The 19592-nt window shown below is 39.1% G+C and overlaps 1 protein-coding gene across 1 annotated transcript in view; it reads left to right on the top strand.

The window, feature by feature from the left end:
- Window positions 1-19592, top strand: part of PAH (phenylalanine hydroxylase) — a 66834-nt gene that overhangs the window by 35928 nt on the left and 11314 nt on the right. Inside the window, exons 4-9 of the mRNA XM_075209290.1 lie at window positions 2104-2192; window positions 6482-6549; window positions 10689-10885; window positions 18118-18253; window positions 18819-18888; window positions 18979-19035. Coding sequence (XP_075065391.1) covers window positions 2104-2192; window positions 6482-6549; window positions 10689-10885; window positions 18118-18253; window positions 18819-18888; window positions 18979-19035 — 617 coding nt within the window. The remainder of the gene's footprint in view (window positions 1-2103; window positions 2193-6481; window positions 6550-10688; window positions 10886-18117; window positions 18254-18818; window positions 18889-18978; window positions 19036-19592) is intronic.

Genomic DNA, 19592 nt, shown 5'->3' with positions numbered 1-19592 from the left:
GTAAAAGGTGATTTTCTTGTGAAAAAATAATGAAAAAAAACCCCCATAAAAAATAAAATAAAAATCAGTAATTAAATATATTTATGTATGTTTATGGTACAAATATGTTTGTACTAATGTGTTTGACATGGTAAAGATGATTCTATGGTAAAAAATAGTGAAATAAAAAAACATGCTAAAGAAAGTGTTGTAATGTAGATATTATCAAATAGAATGGTTGTGTAATGCAATCTAATGTATGAAAATGTATGCCAGTCCTTTTTTTGTGTTATACATGACCGCGTTAAACAGTCCCCTTCACTCCCCTAAAAACTCGCAAACACCAATGATTAAGACGTGGGGGCAGCGTTTCCTCTTTTTCAATTGAATTGCACGAGTTTTAACGCTGCATTAACTAAAAACTGTCGCTATAGCAGTTAAAAACCTGCGGGTGATTTTTTTTTTTTAGTGCTGCGGGAAAAAATGACAACTCGCGGTCAATTAAATACGTCCCATAATATTATATGGTATATTAGGGTTCCCATTGATAAGCAGAAAGCAATGATATCAATGTGACATGGAGTTTACATTGTTCATAAAAGAAAACCCACCTTAAAGCTATTTACACTTAAAAAGAAAACCCCATAGCAAACTATTTACACTAATGCTATTAACATAGCAACTCCATTGAGCTTATTTTCTACCATGATGCAAAGGGTAATATTGTGCTGTAAACCATAGTAACTAATTAGGTAATAGCTGTAATTAAAGTTTGATAAGTTTAAAAACAGGCACTCTTTTACAAGCAATAGAACAGAAAACTATGTGTCACAGTTAGTACAAATTCTGCCAAAAACTATAACTCCTTAAGTAAATTGCATCTTGATATATTTTAAAGCAAATTATTCCAAACCATATGATAGATGTAGTCCTGATAAGCCTCAATTATGTCTTAGTCATGGTTGCTGTGAAAATTGTCTTCTCCCAACTCATGTGTATATATATATATATATATATGACATTAAACACTTTCACCACAGCTACTGGTGTGCAAGGGGGGTATATTCAGCGCTGAAACCTGTGCCCATTGAAATGGGCGCGACTAACAGGTTTAGAGCCACTGAAACAGGTGCAAAGACAATGGGGGAATGGAGTCAATAGGCAGAGAGTAAGGGAACAGCAAGGTGTATGTAACTGACTGATGTGTGTAACACAGAGAGGTTGAAGTGTAAATTTAGAGGTGGTGGTATGAAAAATGGGAATGTAAATCAATGGAACTTGATAGATTTACAGTGAAAGCAGTGGCATAACACTGCATACACCCCCACTTTGACAACCCTGTGTGTGTGTTTGTGTGTGTATATATATATATATTTCGATCTATCTATACATATGTGTATATATATATATTCACACACACACTTATCAGACACAACATTAAAATCACCTGCCTCATATTGTGTAGGTGCCATGTCTGCAGAGGTCACTGAGGTGTCCTACATCAAAGGTCTGCAGTGGCTTAGTTATGAGCAGCAGAGTCCCCCATTGTAGTATTTGTTTAATTAAACAAAATGCACACTTTGTACACACATGTGCAAGATCTGTATGTGTATTAGTGTGGAACGTGTTTCATTCCTACGGTTACTGAATTTTATCGCCATCCTCGCTGTGCGAGCAGATTCAAACAAATAGAATCGATCCATGACATTGAATAGACCTTCTCAGGTGCTGCCACTGACAATGGTCAGAGGTTTGTAAAAGTCAGGCAAGTTAATCGAAAGAAAGAGCAAACTTTTTACTGTTGGACGGGGATCTGAATTGGCTCCTCAGTTTCTCTCTCAGTCTCCCTTCCTGTCTCTCTCGGTCCCTCTCTCTCTCTCAATCTCCCTCCCTGCCTCTCTTGGTCTCCCTCCCTGTCTCTCTTGGTCTCCCTCCCTGTCTCTCTCGGTCTCCCTCCCTGCCTTTCTCAGTCTCCCTCCTGGGCTCATTTCTTCTGAATGCTGGATCTTTTACCATCCCTGCTGCACTGCAGTTAATCCAATTCCCTCTTATCCCAGCTGGGTCCATGACCCTGATCACCTCTCACTCAAAATACCTAATGAAATGTCCTTTAATTTATTTCAGTCCCGTGGTTTCCAAGGACCATTCAGGAACTGGACAAGTTTGCAAACCAAATCCTGAGCTATGGAGCTGAACTTGATGCTGATCATCCTGTAAGCATGTCTTAAGTTTACTGTACTACATATATTGCCCATTGTTTTATTGTAGCTGTAGAATACATATCAACAATACTGGCTTCATGACTCCCAATATCTGCTGAAGACAACAGCTAAAGGTCCTTGGACCGTTGTTCAAAATCTGTGTCTGGATCACTGTGAACATACAAAATAACCACATTTATTAGATATTAGAGACATTCTAGTCCTGAATTTTCCCCAGGTGCTTTGTAAACTGTTGATTCGTCTTCTGTTACAAAGAGAAAGAAAGAACAAGGCAGCTCTGAGCCCACATAGTACATTGGGGTAGCAGCAAATTACATTAAAATGATTTCAGCAAGATCATTGTTCTTAATGAAAGAATAATGAGCTATAGGCCTCTAGGTAAAGACACACTTTGGATTGGGTCCATAAACTCTTGTTGCCGTTATAGTCATAAGGTAAATCAGTGCTGCCCTTACTGTGGAAGACTGTACATAAAAGTCCCCTCCCTCTATGTCATTGTATGTTATTTATTTCTATCATCATCTATTAATTTATATAGCGCCACTAATTCCGCAGCTCTGTACAGAGAACTCATTCACATCAGTCCTGCCCCATTGGAGCTTACAATCTAAATCCCCTAACATACACACACACTGACCGAGAGAGACTAAGGGCAATTTAATAGCAGCCAATTAACCTACTAGTATGTTTTTGGAGTGTGGGAGGAAACCGGAGCACCCGGAGAAAACCCACGCAAACACAGGTAGAACATACAAACTCCACACAGATAAGGCCATGGTCGAGAATCAATCTCATGACTCCAGTGCTGTGAGAAAGAAGTGCTAACCACTAAGCCATTGTGCTCCCCACATCATGATCTCCTCAATGTACAGCACTACACGACATGTTGGTTAAAATTAAAGGATAATAATAATAATAATTCACATATCACTAGTATTTTCATTATTTGCCTTGACTTTATGATACATTTAAGACCAGTTCAACTAATTGAACAGATTTGAAGTGATACAATAGTGAAAACACATAAAGCTGCCTATAAAGTGACTGAATAAGTACTATTTCATAACAAAAAAAGCAAAAAAAAATTGCAAAATTGTATCATTTTTTTGACCCAAGGATGATTTGGAATCTGTAGGGTTCCTAGAATAGTGTAATTTGACATGTGTGGGGCAGCCACAAAGCCCTCATCAGCCCCTAGTATCACAATAGAAACCAAAAGCAAAACCCTAGTACACATGTACTCTAGCATTGTAGATTACAATTCATATGTGTCGCAGTGCTCTCCTCTAGTAGGTTATTACAGCAATCTGTGCTCAGGTGCTTTCTACCCAATATACTCATTCCTTTGAAAAGCAAAACAACTTGTCAGAATATTCATTTATGACCAAACCTACAGGAATAAATTCAATGCTTAAACATGGTTCTATAACTTTCATTGATTTAGTGTAATTATAGATAATTGGCCACTTCTGCTGCTGATTAATCCAATATGCATTAGGCATTGTATGCCACGATTCATGATCTTCAGAGTAATATTTTCAAAAGAAAAATAAAAGAGATACAGAAATAAGCATTATTACGCCAATGTGTCGTTTCCTACAATTGACAAAGCATTGCTCTTTGTAATCCATCAATATGAGTTAACGCAAACATCCTTTATCCTGGGTAATAATAGACATGCATATTGCAAGGTGCAGTTAGATTTTCTTTGCTTATTTCAAACTGACTAACATTTTCCTCTGAAGTTTGTCTTTGTGGATGTTTAGCTGACTGCTGCTAATTATCTGAGCACAAATATAGACCTTCATGGTCAAACCATAAGTCTTTCATTATTTTTTATAAAATTCATTATCTTTACATTTGTTAGAGAAAAAAACATGTTTCTCATAATGTACAATTACATTTATTTTAGAGATACTTACTTTTTAAATATTTTAATGTTAGAACCAGTAATGATATATTCATTTCTTGTCTATAAACAATTTTATGTATTCATTTTTCATATGACTTTATGCCTTAAGTTTAAAACACAGACAAAGCTGTTCAGTAACAAACAAAATAAGATCAAAGCAATCATAGAGAAGGGATATGATTACAAAAAGCAAGATTGTAGTATATAAACAAGGTGTTCATATAGTAAAAAAATGAGTTCCGTATAAGATATGAATACATTTCTTGCTAAGCATTACATGATTCATTTTAAAGAGCAGGATATAATTGGAGTACAGCATGATGTTTAGTAGCATGCATCTGATACAATAATCTCAGTGCTAGTTTCTTGTGCAATTGTAGCCTATTAAGAACCTGATAGATCAATTAAAGACCTAGGGCCTGATTCATTAAGGATCTTAATTTGAGAAACTTCTTATTTCAGTCTCCTGGACAAAACCATGTTAGAATGCAAGGGGTGCAAATTAGTATTCTGTTTTGCACATAAGTTAAATACTGACTGTTTTTTCATGTAACACACAAATATCAACTTTAAATTTCAGTGTACAAATAAGCTATCAAGTATTTGTGTGCTACATGAAACAACAGTCTATATTTAACTTATGTGCAAAACAGAATACTAATTTGCACCCTTGCATTGTAACATGGTTTTGTCCAGGAGACTGAAATAAGAAGTTTCTCAAGTTAAGATCCTTAATGAATCAGGTCCCCTAGATACTAATCATACAATTCCAGTGTATTTGATCTAGCTGATTTTAAGTAATTCTTTACGATCATCCATCACATATATTTTTTTTGTATAAATAAATTACTATGAATAATTTGTGCAAAATGAAACAGAAAATACAATTGAAGTTGAAAAAAAAAGTATCTGAACATTCAGGGTAAATGCACCAAGAGTGATGGAATTGACAACCGCTGAACAATCTCGAAATTGAGGAATGGTGAAAGGTGAATTCTGTGAATTTTTTCATAGTATTAATGAATGGTCATTATGGGCATTTGGCTGCCAGATGCTAATGGTTTGGAGGAAGTCAAGATGCTGATGTGTGGTGGATTGAAAACAGAGGGAGGAAGTTTTTCTATACCTGCCTTTGAAATAGATATATATATATATTTATACTTCCCCCATAATACAATTCATTAATAGTGTCCCTGTAATTTAATGAAAGATAAAATTTGCCCCCATAAGTTAAGTAGAAATTAATTTTTGCCCCATTATAAATAGTGATTGCCCCCACAATTTATATGTTATTGGTGCTTCCTCTTATATTCTGAATGGCAAGATGGCTCAAACAACCATCTCTTTTTTATGGATGCTTTTCTGGTTGTTTTCCCGGCTGTTTGTGAAACAGCAGCTTAGTAATTCTGCCTGTGTTGATCATGTTAAAAATCGGGATGGCAATTTGTAAAGTGGTGGTTTGTAAAACTGTAGTTTTCAGCCTTGTAACTGGCGGTATGTCCTTTAGTACATCTGGTTATAAAACCGGAAAAATGTCCAAAAACTGGCGATTTCATCAAACCGCCCTTTAGTAAATCTAGCCCTAGGTGTTTTTTTATCACTAGGCCTGGGGCTCTTTATTTTGCTGTGCCCCCCTATCCCCATTCTGAGCACCAGCAGGGCCGCCTCTCCTCCACTCTGATTACTTCTTCCGACTCTAGAATACAACACTTCTCCCGTGCTGCCCCCCTTCACTGGAACGACCTCCCTCGCTCCATCCGTCTATCACCCAATCTGTGCTCCTTCAAGCGGGCACTTAAAACTCACCTGTTCCTTAAGGCCTACCAACCATCCACTTAACCTCTCACCTCTTCTGTTTCTCACTGGCTCCTTTTTCTCTCCCCTTTGCTTCACTGGCTCCCTCTTGTGCCTGATTTTGTCTACCCTCCCTTAGGATGTAAGCTCGTATGAGCAGGGCCCCTCTCCCCTCCTGTCTCCACACCTGTTCTTCCTCTCCGTCTTTACTGTATCTGCCTGCCTGGAGTTTCTGAAGTACTGGTACTTTGTGTTTATTGTTCTGTATTGGTTTACCCTGTATAGTCTACTGTTTGTACCATGTACGGCGCTGCGGATACCTTGTGGCGCCTAACAAATAAACGATAATAATAATAATAATATTATTCATATAGGGCAGTATAGAGTGGGCTGGATTGCATATCAGCTACTGCTATTATAAAATTTGCTACATTGTATGCTTCATACTAAAGTATTGAATAATAGTTAATAGTTCCTAATTAAATACATATTTTGCTTTTATCTATTTTATGTTATATCAACATGTAACTTGAAAATAAAAACATTTTTTCAAAAATTGTTTTTATCTTTCTAGGGATTCACTGATCCTGATTATCGGACCAGGCGTAAAGAGTTTGCAGACATTGCATTCAATTATAAACAGTGAGTTAATTTTTGTTTGCATTTTCTGAGACTAAATATGAATCATGTATGTGTATATACATATATATATATATATATATATATATATATATATATATATATATATATTATATATATATTTATATATATATATATATATATATATATATATATTATATATATATGTATTAGCAGGGATAGTTTAAAAACTGTGTGCGGGTAAGTCTTTAGCCCAGATAATAAAAACATAGCATTTGATCATGTTAGGACTGACCAGAATGGGAAGACTTTGGCGTCAGTTGGTCAGCTTAACATATATTGCAATATGTGGAACTAACATTTCTTGTTTTTATTATAGAAAAATAATTAGTACAGCATTAATTATGTATTTGAAGAGTGAAGAGTATCCCTGTTTTTTGTCAATACAATGTGGGCCACCCCCTTGCACCCCAGTCTATACATGGAGAGTGCAGATGATCTATGTCTTTATGTATATATCATCATCACCATTTATTTACATAGCGCCACTGATTCCGCAGCGCTGTACAGAGAACTCATTCACATCAGTCCCTGCCCCATTGGAGCTTACATATATATATATATATACAAGTTAACCCGTGCATGATACTCATGCATTCTAGTCAAATCAAGCTACTTAAGGTGTTAAAAAGGTTCTTGTCATGCATTTGGGCCATAGCCCATGCCTCAATCACCAACCACTCCCCACTGTCACCCCCGGCAACCACCAACCACTCCCCACTGTCACCCCCGGCAACCACCAACCACTCCCAACTCTCCCAACTGTCACTTCTCCTTCAAGAAATATATATATTTTTTTAAAAAATCTTTATAAACACTTTTAACAATTAACAAATTAAATTAACAAATTAAAAACATCTTAGTATACCAAATTTCAGCCCTTTCTGAATTTTTTTTCCACACACACTAAGAATTTAGTAGGTCAGTGTATAACTCCGCCCAGCAGGTGGCGCTGCAGCTTGGTTTTATTTTTTACACACACAGACAGACTAACACATGCCACTAGACATTTATATTATATATATATATATATATATATATATATATATATATATATATATATATATATATATATATATATATTATATGGTACATTTTCTTAAACACAGAGAACTCTCTCCTTATACAGCCCCTAGCAATCCTACAGTGTATTGCCTGAAAATAAAGTTCATAGCACACAATACAGCCAATGTCACAATATAAAGCACCATTCCTCAGTATAGAGCCCTATGTAATTAACATTATATAGCTAGATGATTGCTAATGCTTACTTCCTGGTTAATACTGGCGCACATAGCAGGTGGCATCTTCTGCTATTGTCAGTGTGACTGTGTCTGTGACTTCATAGTCCTGTGCCACAATCCCAGCCCATCACTGATATGGAGGAATAGCAGCCGGCAGTGTCACAGCTGAGACTGAGGCTGCATTGAGTGTGGGAGTGCCATGATGTTGCTCATCCAGGGCCTCATGTAGAGTTGGATGTAGTTTCTGTCTAAAACGCAGACATAAATTGCATATGAAAAAAAGACACATTTTACAGAGGCATGTTAAGTCTTACGAATTATCATCAATATTAACCTTTATTTATAAGGCGCCACAAGGTTTCCTTAGCGCTGCACATATTACAAACAATAGACCTTACAGGGTAAACAGCACAGAACAATAAACAGACACTACTAAAACTCCAAGCAAGACCAGAATCAATGTAGCTGGAGCAGAAGTAATACATACTGAGACAGAAGGGAAGAGAGCCCTGCTAATAAGAGCTTACATACTAAAAGGAGGGCAGTGGAGGGGATCAGGCACAGGAGGAGTGTGTACGGGGTCAGAGGAAGAGGGGAAGTGCGAACAATAAGCATGGAGAAGGTTAGATGGATGGCTGGTAGGCTTTGAAGAACAGATAAGTTTTAAGTGCCCGTTTGAAGGTGCACAGGTTAGTGGACAGTTGTAGAGAGCGTGGGAGTATGTTCCAGTGGAAGGGGTTAGACCAGGAGAAATCTTGAATTCTAGCATGGGATGAAGTGATCAGAGTGGAGGAGAGGTGACGGTCATTGGCCGATTGCAGTGGACAGGTGGGTGTGTGAATGTAGAGGAGATTGGAGATATAAGGGGCAGTGGAGTGAGAGAGGGTCTTATAGGTGAGGATGAGTAGTTTGAAAAGGATTCTGTAGGGGAAAAAGATCCAGTGTAAGGCAAGACCAAGAGGGGAGGCAGAGGAAGAGCTTCGTAAAAGGAAGATAAGTTACATAGCCGTGTTGAGTACAGAGTAAAGGGAGGCAAGGTGGGAGTGGGGGAGGCCGGTGAGGAGAAGATTACAATAATCAATATGGGAAATGATGAGTGCATGGATGATGGCTTTGGTGGCATTCTGGGGGAGGCCGGTGAGGAGAAGGTTGCAGTAGTCAAGGCGGGAGATGATGAGTGAGTGGATGATTGTTTTGGTGGCATCTTGAGAGAGGAAGGGCCGAATGCAGGCAATGTTATGTAGTTGGAAGCAACAGGATTGGGCAAGGGATTGAATGTGGGGGCAAAAGAGAGGGAGGAGTCGAGGGTGACACCCAGGCAGTAGAGTTGGGGAACAGAAGAGATAGTGTTGTTGTTAACTGTGATAGAGAGATTAAGGTGGGATGAAGATTTAGAAGGAGGGAAAACAATAAGTTCAGTTTTGGTGATGTTGATTTTAAGGAAACATGAGGACATCCAAGAAGAAATGGCGGAAAGGCAGTCAGATACATGAGAGAGGGGGGGGGGCTCAGGAGAAGGGATGTAGAGTTGAATGTCATCGGTGTAAAGGTGATACTAGAGATAAAAGTAAAAGACGAGATCACAGAGGAAGGTAATGTACGGGGAGGGCAGAGGGAGGTGAGGATGAGTCAGGAGTGGAAACAGAGAAGGAGCGGTTGATGAGGTATGAGATGAACCATGTGAGGGCAGAGCCAATGAGGCCGGGAGAAAGAAGGTTCTGCAACAGGAGGGGGTGGTCCACAGTGTCAAAAGCCGCGAAGAGGTCCAGGAGGATGAGCAGAGAGAAGTGGCTCCTGGATTTAGCCGAGAGGAGGTCATTAGTAACTTTGGTAAGGATGGTTTCAGTCCAGTGCAGGGGACGGAAGCCAGATTGGAGAGGGTCAAGGAGGAAGTTGTCTGAAAGGTGACTGGTGAGCCGGTTGCAGACAACCTGCTCAAGTACACATCTCAGCTGATCATTATCTTTTCGTAACTTACACCAGTTTTCCTTCTCCTGACTTGCGTCTGTGCATCTGAGTTTCAGTCTACATAAGCCGCATTTGCACGAACACATCCATATTGTATTTTGGCTATGCTTACACACCAAGTCGTTCTTCTAGATCTGCCTCTTCAATTTAAAGGGCTGCAAGTGCAAGTTTAGCATATGGCTGCAACCGTAAGTTGTACTTTGCAGAAGTAAAAAGCGTATTATAGGCAGCATATCGCAGTCTACATGCCCCCATAAATGTTTTAAGCTCCCCCTAAAGCTCATACCCTTAGGTTCACCTAGTGGTAGTGCTGGCCCTGCTACCTCCAATGAAATTCTGCCACCCTAGTCCCAGGCCCTTGTGGCATTTCCACAAATTCAGACCTGACTGTTTTTACTACTATATAGAGAAAAATCCGTCATGAAAGTAGTTTAAGGTTGGGGATGAAACCTGACCCCAATAAAAATTCTTAACAAGGCTGAACTTAGTGCAGTAGAAACAGCAGTACATAAATTGTAATTTTTAAGCATTATTAGTTCTACCAGTGACATAAATAAATCTCCTTCATTTTGCTGCCCCAAACTTGCTGCATGGGACAGCTCTCTCACATTGCCCTATTAAAGGTACATTCCTGAGAAGACAGGAATAAATGACTATACTAGTATTATTACCCACTGACAAATCCAAATACACGACAAGGCTATGTCAAACTTGGTGCAACTAATGATAGTTGATCGCAAACAGCGTATCCCCCCACCATAACTCCCAATACAAATACGATTAGGAAAAATGAATGAAAAAAAAGAAATCCAAAACTGTCACATCATTAATGTTTTACAGTTATCACAATCAAATAATCATATAAATATCTTAATTTGAACTAAACTAATGTTTTTGCTTACTCTACAGTGGTCAAACTATTCCACGCGTTATCTACACTGAGGAGGAAAAGAAGACTTGGGGTACAGTGTTCAGAGAGCTGAAATCTCTGTACCCAACACATGCTTGTTATGAGCATAACCACGTATTTCCTCTGTTGGAAGAGTATTGTGGATATAATGAAAATAACATCCCTCAGCTCGAAGATGTGTCCAATTTTCTGCAAAGTACGTAGTAAGCTATTTAAGTTATTGAACAATTGTAGCCCCTTCGATATGAGTGCATAGGGGGCAGGGACTGGCAAGCATATTTTAACCCAGAGGGTAAGACTCGTATAGGAATATTTTAAGGAAAACAATGCAGGTAGCCCAGTGACCCATCCCAAGGTAGCCCACTATGGGAACAGCTCAGGGGACAGATGCCCCCTGCCTCCCAGCCCAGCCACTACCTGATAGGAGGGAGTAATAGTGGTCACAGGCAAAGGAGAAGTATAACTTAGGGAGGTAGTGTCAATGGTGGTTTAAATGGTTGAAAACACATTGCAATTGTAAGTATAAATAAGCATTATTTTAGTTTATAGCTATTGAGTGGAGCCACTGTGGTTTTTAAAAAAAATCAGCTACACCTCAGAGTCCACAGACATGGGCATGCTTGGGTGTTTTATTATTTAGACAGGCTGTTTTATCTTTTCTGTTGGCGCCATGTGCCATATTTTGCTGTGTAGTTGGGACAAGTATGATGCTTTAGCATGCTTCCAGCGACAGTGCATGTCTTTTTGATGTATTGAAGGTTTGCTAGTGCCAGAGACCGTCATCCTGCATTTGCGCGTGCCCCTGACCACCTGTAAATAATACAGCTTTCTCCGTTTTCAAAATGATTTTGATTTGAATTATCAAAAGAACAACAATACATGACATTAGTATATCAAAGGTCATATTGAGTCTACAAAAACTAAACAAATATCAGAATACATTACTTTTTCAATTATTTATAGAAAAACATATGTAAAAATGTACCTAATATAAAGCATAGTTGCCTACTATCACGGAATGTACGGGAGACTCCCGAATTTTTGGGAGTTCTCCCGAACTCCCGAGAGAGCAGGCAAAAATCCTGGATCCAGCTGTCGCCGTTGTTCAAGATGGTGGGGATGGGACTAAACGCACCATCGTGGCCCCGCCACATGCTGCGTTTGTCTAAAATTGCATAAGATTGGCAGGGACGGAGCCTAATGGCACACCACGCGTGGCCACGCCCCCTCAATGGACCCCCTCCCGGACAGCTGGCTTCAAAAGTAGGCAAGTAGGATATAAAGCTAAATTTCATGAGAAATTCATGAGATAATGAAAATGTTAGCATCTGCAGGCTGGTTTGAGTTAGAGATGAGCGGGCTCGGATATCTGAAATCCGAGCCCACCCGAACATTGCCGATCCGAGCCGGATCCGAGACAGATCCGGGTATTACCGCCAATTGCAAAACTGAAACCGAGGCTCTGAGTCATAATCCCGCTGTAGGATCTCGCGATACTCGGATCCTATAAATTCCCCGCTAGTCGCCGCCATCTTCACTCGGGCATTGATCAGGGTAGAGGGAGGTTGTGTTAGGTGGTCCTCTGTCCTGCTATATCTCGTGCTGTGCTGTGCTGTGCTGTTCAGTTCTGTGCTGTGCTGTGCTGTGCTGTGTTGTGCTGTTCAGTTCTGTGCTGTGCTGTGTTCTGCTCAGTCCAGTGGTGCTGTGTCCTGTGCTCTGTCCTTCTGAGTTCAGTGGTGCTGCTGGGTCCTGTGCTGTGTCCTGTTCAGTCCAGTGGTGCTGTGTCCTGTGCTCTGTCCTTCTGAGTTCAGTGGTGCTGCTGGGTCCTGTGCTGTGTCCTGTTCAGTCCAGTGGTGCTGTGTCCTGTGCTCTGTCCTTCTAAGGGCATTGTTATTTCCCCATTATTCCCAAATTATAAAAAATTTCAAAAAAAGTTATAAAAAAAATTACAAAAAAAGAAATTATAAAAAAAAAAAAAATATCCCAAAACAATCCTGCAGTATAAGTCCATTGGTACTGCTTTATTACAAAGTTCACTGATTCTGCAGTATAAGTCCAGTGGTACTGCTATATTACAAAGTTCACTGATTCAGCAGTATAAGTCCAGTGGTACTGCTATATTACAAAGTTCACTGATTCAGCAGTATAAGTCCAGTGGTACTGCTATTACAAAGTTCACTGATTCAGCAGTATAAGTCCAGTGGTACTGCTATATTACAAAGTTCACTGATTCAGCAGTATAAGTCCAGTGGTACTGCTATATTACAAAGTTCACTGATTCAGCAGTATAAGTCCAGTGGTACTGATATATTACAGAGTTCACTGATTCAGCAGTATAAGTCCAGTGGTACTGATATATTACAAAGTTCACTGATTCAGCAGTATAAGTCCAGTGGTACTGCTATTACAAAGTTCACTGATTCAGCAGTATAAGTCCAGTGGTACTGATATATTACAAAGTTCACTGATTCAGCAGTATAAGTCCAGTGGTACTGCTATATTACAAAGTTCACTGATTCAGCAGTATAAATCCAGTGGTACTGATATATTGCAAAGTTCACTGATTCAGCAGTATAAGTCCAGTGGTACTGCTATATTACAAAGTTCACTGATTCAGCAGTATAAGTCCAGTGGTACTGCTATATTACAAAGTTCACTGATTCAGCAGTATAAGTCCAGTGGTACTGATATATTACAGAGTTCACTGATTCAGCAGTATAAGTCCAGTGGTACTGATATATTACAAAGTTCACTGATTCAGCAGTATAAGTCCAGTGGTACTGCTATTACAAAGTTCACTGATTCAGCAGTATAAGTCCAGTGGTACTGATATATTACAAAGTTCACTGATTCAGCAGTATAAGTCCAGTGGTACTGCTATATTACAAAGTTCACTGATTCAGCAGTATAAATCCAGTGGTACTGATATATTGCAAAGTTCACTGATTCAGCAGTATAAGTCCAGTGGTACTGCTATTACAAAGTTCACTGATTCAGCAGTATAAGTCCAGTGGTACTGCTATATTACAAAGTTCACTGATTCAGCAGTATAAGTCCAGTGGTACTGCTATATTACAAAGTTCACTGATTCAGCAGTATAAGTCCAGTGGTACTGCTATTACAAAGTTCACTGATTCAGCAGTATAAGTCCAGTGGTACTGCTATATTACAAAGTTCACTGATTCAGCAGTATAAGTCCAGTGGTACTGCTATATTACAAAGTTCACTGATTCAGCAGTATAAGTCCAGTGGTACTGATATATTACAGAGTTCACTGATTCAGCAGTATAAGTCCAGTGGTACTGCTATTACAAAGTTCACTGATTCAGCAGTATAAGTCCAGTGGTACTGATATATTACAAAGTTCACTGATTCAGCAGTATAAGTCCAGTGGTACTGCTATATTACAAAGTTCACTGATTCAGCAGTATAAATCCAGTGGTACTGATATATTGCAAAGTTCACTGATTCAGCAGTATAAGTCCAGTGGTACTGCTATTACAAAGTTCACTGATTCAGCAGTATAAGTCCAGTGGTACTGCTATATTACAAAGTTCACAGATTCAGCAGTATAAGTCCAGTGGTACTGCTATATTACAAAGTTCACTGATTCAGCAGTATAAGTCCAGTGGTACTGCAATATTACAAAGTTCACTTATTCAGCAGTAAAAGTCCAGTGGTACTGCTATATTACAAAGTTCACAGATTCAGCAGTATAAGTCCAGTGGTACTGCTATTACAAAGTTCACTGATTCAGCAGTATAAGTCCAGTGGTACTCTCCTGTGTCGCATATAATTTTTAAAGGCTTTGCCGAGTGTGTGTGGCTTAGGGGTATGCTCTCTTGTACTACATATAATGGAAAACAAAAATTTGGAGTATAAAGTAGGGAAAGATCAAGACCCACTTCCTCCTAATGCTGAAGCTGCTGCCACTAGTCTTGACATAGACGATGAAATGCCATCAACGTCGTCTGGCAAGCCCGATGCCCAATCTCCTAGTACAGGGCATGTAAAATCCAAAAAGCCCAAGTTCTCAAAAAGTAGCAAAAAGAGAAACTTAAAATCATCTGAGGAGAAACGTAAAGTTGGCAATATGCCATTTACGACACGTAGTGGCAAGGAACGGCTTAGGCCCTGGCCCGTGTTCATGACTAGTGGTCCAGCTTCACCCAAGGATCTAAGCCCTCCTCCTCCCCCCCTACAAAAAAATTAAGAGAGTTATGCTGTCAGCAACAACAACAAAACAGCAAAGAACTCTGCCTTCTAAACAGATGACATCACAAATCCCCAAGGCGAGTCCAAGGGTGTTGGTGGTTGTGAAGCCTGACCTTCCCATCACTGTACAGGAAGAGGTGACTCCATCCAGCATTTGCAGCACACCCTCTGCATATGCTGGAAGGATCACCCACAGTCCAGTTACAGATTTGGCTAATGAAGGTGTGAATGTTGTACACCGGGAGGAGGATATTGATGTAGCTGGCGCTGAGGAGGATGTTGATAATTATGATGCAGACAGATACCAAATTGCCTTTCTCAATTTCTATTTATACTCTAGATTATATAACGGCTGAATAGTTTTCTATTTTACTCCTAGTGGAGAGGGGATCTGATGCAGACAGATACCAAACTGCCTTTGTCCATTTCTTTGTATATTTGAATTTCTAGTTCTACAGTCTATTATGCAGGCTGCTTTTTTTATATTCAACTACAAGTGTAGGGCGCGGGGGGGGGGGGGGGCATAGATAGCCACCAAAGTAACGTGGTCCATTTAATTTCACTTTCTAGCTCCACAGTCTGTGCAGTCTGCTTTTTTTATCTTCAAAGTATTTACAAGCCTTGCAATCTAAATTAACTAGAGGTAGTGACGTGCTAGAACTCCACCCTCTATATGCTGCAGAGGATGGAGGAGCATCAAAAGGCCATTCAAGCCTACACAGCCACCTACGACATAGGAAAAGGAGTGGGGATGCGCCTGAGTCAAGCGCCGAGGGTGGTCAGTCTTTTAAAGTCAGAGGAATACATTCTGCCCACCGTTCTCGATCCTCGGTTTAAAGCGTATGTTGTGTCTCTGTTTCCGGCGGACACAAGTCTACAGCGGTGCAAAGACCTGCTGGTCAGGAGATTGTCCTCTGAAGAGGACCGTGACATGCCACCAGCTCCACCTTCATTTTCATCACTGTTTGTGCAGTTCCAAAAAAGAGGAACTGCCATTTCTATTGCTACCTTCTTTCTTTCTGTATTTCCTGTGTCCTGTGGTCTGTTCTGCTAAGGGCATTGTTATTTCCTAGTTATCCAAAAGTTAAAAAAAAATATATATATTTTTATAAAAAAAAATATAAAAAATGAATTTAAAAAAATAAAATAAATTTTTTTTCAAAAATAATTGGAAAAAAATATTACAAAATTTTAAAAAATCTAGCTGCTACTGCTATTTAAAAGTCTAACTACGATCATTCACTGTTGCTGTACCCAAAAATAATAGGTACTGCTATTAAAGTACAGTCCAGTGGTACTCTCCTGTGCCGCAGATAATTTGTAAAAGCTTTGCCGAGTGTGTGTAGTTATGTATCACAGGTTTTAAGAAGAGGCACAACACTGACAACCTGTTAGAGAAACTGAGGGAAATAATCTCTCTGTGGCTCACCCCACTTAGACTCTCCTGGGGATTCGAATAACTGCCATTTATAGTACTATCTTCTTTCTTTCTATATTTAAAACAAAAAAAAACCCTGTCATTTCTATTACTACGTTAATTGTTTGTGCAGTCACCAAAAAGAGGAACTGCGCCCTTAACTGCTATGTTGGTTTTAGACGTCCATCCGGTGTCCGCCATCTGTTCCCTGGAATTCAGACCAGATGAGGGTTTTATTATTATATTGTGGCCCCGGTATCAAATTGGGTACCGTGGCCACTCCACTACGCAGTCCAGATACTTGTTTGGTGGAATTCAGACCAGTTGAGGGTTTTTTTATTATATTGTGGGGACCACTCCACTACGCAGTCCAGATACTTTTTTGGTAAAATTCAGACCAGTTGAGGGATTGTTTTATTATATTGTGGGGACCACTCCACTACGCAGTCCAGATACTTGTTTGGTAGAATTCAGACCAGTTGAGGGATTTTTTATTATATTGTGGGGACCACTCCACTACGCAGTCCAAATACTTTTTTGGTAAAATTCAGACCAGTTGAGGGATTTTTTTATTATATTGTGGGGACCACTCCACTACGCAGTCCACATACTTGTTTGGTGGAATTCAGACCAGTTGAGGGATTTTTTATTATATTGTGGGGACCACTCCATTACGCAGTCCAGATACTTTTTTGGTGGAATTCAGACCAGTTGAGGGTGATATATTGTGGCCCCGGTACCAAATTGTGTACCGGGACCACTGCACTATGCAGTCCAGAAAGCTACCTCGGTGAAACGTTTTGGACTTAAAACAATATTGTGAGGTGTGAGGTGTTCAGAATAGACTGGGAATTAGTGGAAATGATTGTTATTGAATGTTATTGAGGTTAATAATAGCGTAGTAGTGAAAATAAACCCAAAAACTTGTTTTTAACACTTTTTATGTTTTTTTCAAAAAAATCTGAATCCAAAACCTTAAATCCGAACCAAAACCTTTCGTCAAGTGTTTTGCGAAACAAATCCGAACCCAAAACCTCAAGCAAATCCGAATACAAAACACAAAACACAAGACACCAAAAGTGGCCGGTGCACATCCCTACTTAAAATAAAGACCAAGACAAAGTTACATTTTTATGCAGATTTAGTGCTCTGACTTACACTATGCACAGAGAAATCACAGGACACCATTCAAAGCATGTAAACAAATTCCATATAATAGCGACTTACATGTCATTTAAAAAACTACTAATCCTAAAATACAATTTGCTTTAGGAAAAACAACTACCGATAACATTATCAAGTACATATTTAAAACATCCCCTTACTTTGATAGAACTTGAGATGTGGCTTAAACAGACATGTTGTGGTGTCCTTCAATGTTAAATTACTGACACAAAGGGCATATTTATCATTGGCAGCCCCATTGTGGCTATAAGAATGATTTTATATTACCTCTTATTGATTTAGACTTTATTTTCAAAAATATTTGAAACAACTAAAGTTTAAATTTTTTTGATTGATTTCAAATATATAAAAAAAATTTAAACATTAGAAATGCTTTATGCACAGTATATTTTAATATTCTTGTTCTGTTGTCACTACACTGAGGAGGTATCGTGGCGGTACAAGTACCATCGCCATACTTGATAAGTAGAATTCCCTATGCCATGCCAACTTGTATTTTAGGCTAGTGGGCTTTAAGGGTTATCACGCAGGTAGTTTTTACAACTGTTTTTATACAAATGTCTATGCAGATAAAGTTCAAGTTACAAATAATTTGCATATTTTCCATAAAGCCTGTACTGGATTCCGTTTACGCCCTGTGGCTGGATTGCTGTCCTCTCGAGATTTTTTGGCTGGATTGGCATTCAGGGTTTTTCATTCAACCCAGTACATACGGCATTCATCAAAACCCATGTATACACCGGAACCGTGAGTACATTTTTTTTGTCTTCAAATATCGTAGCTATAATTGGGCTTCTAATAACATAGGTGCATCCTACTAAACAATAAATGACAGGGGATTTTACTGGAATTATTGGTACTATGACATGGGGTTTATTTAGAAACCTAATTGAGAGTCATAATTTTAATTTTGAACCAAGCAAGGTGAAAATGATGTTTCCAAGATTTGTGTTGCATGGAAAGCGTGCCATAACTGCCTTACTTGTTCCAGGTCAGACTACAATTATTCATACCTTCCAACATGTCGGGAGTGGGACAGGGGGCGTGGCCACCTCATGATGGTGGCGTGGTCACGCTCCCAGAAAGCTGTCTAGCACTGTAAAGCGCTAGACTGCCTATTAGCTATCTCCCTTCCACAACCATCTCCCTGGGCGGGACTATCCCGCTGAAATCCGGACAGTTGGGAGGTATCAATTTTTTGTCTCTTTATATCAAGGTCAGAACTGCAAAATAAACGTGTGTAGACAAGAAGAATTTTTTTTAAAAAAAGTCTCAGATACTATCTATATTTGTTTGTATTCCCTACCTACAGGGATATCTGCCATGAACTTCTAGGACACGCCCCTCTCTTTGCTGACCCAAGTTTTGCTCAGTTTTCACAAGTAAGGTGTATTTGTTGGTTTGGACTTGTTTACATTTAATACAATGCTATCTCAGAATAACTTGATGCTGAATTAACATGTCATCTTTAGGAGATTGGATTGGCATCACTTGGTGCTCCTGATGAATACATTGAAATGCTGGCTACGGTAAATCAAAACCTTTTTTAAATTATGAATCACTGTACAAGGCTGGCGCATAACTAGAGACTCTGTTAGGATGTCTTGTCTTTGGTTCCCAAACAAATCAGTTTTTAACAATTAAAGCAGTTAAACAATGTCAAACATAAGCTCAGCATCATTTGCGCAGAAGGACAGTGGAACATGGCCTCATTGTAGAAGCTTCATCATCATCATCATTTATTTATATAGCGCCAACATATTCTGTAGCGCTTTACAATTGCTCTCATCTTTCCCAGTTTCCTGCTGTCAGGGTTTTTCACTTTAGAAATCGTTGTTTGTCTATGAACTGTTGATCATTTAAATGAACAGGGTTAATAATTGATACCTACACGTTCATTGTATTAGAACTAAAAATGTAAAGGGAAGATTTCATGGGGTTTATTTAATGGCATGGTGCAACGTGCAGAAACATAGCAACCAATCAGAATGGGTGTTATTTTTGTAGTGCAGTTTACAAAATTAAACATCTGGGTATGGTTTACTGGGTGTATATGTGAATATTGATTATTAATATTTAGATCACT

The sequence above is a fragment of the Mixophyes fleayi genome, chromosome 4, assembly GCF_038048845.1.
Source record: "Mixophyes fleayi isolate aMixFle1 chromosome 4, aMixFle1.hap1, whole genome shotgun sequence".
In the NCBI taxonomy this organism is placed as follows: Eukaryota; Metazoa; Chordata; class Amphibia; order Anura; family Limnodynastidae; genus Mixophyes; species Mixophyes fleayi.
This window is presented reverse-complemented; position numbering and strand designations above follow the sequence as displayed.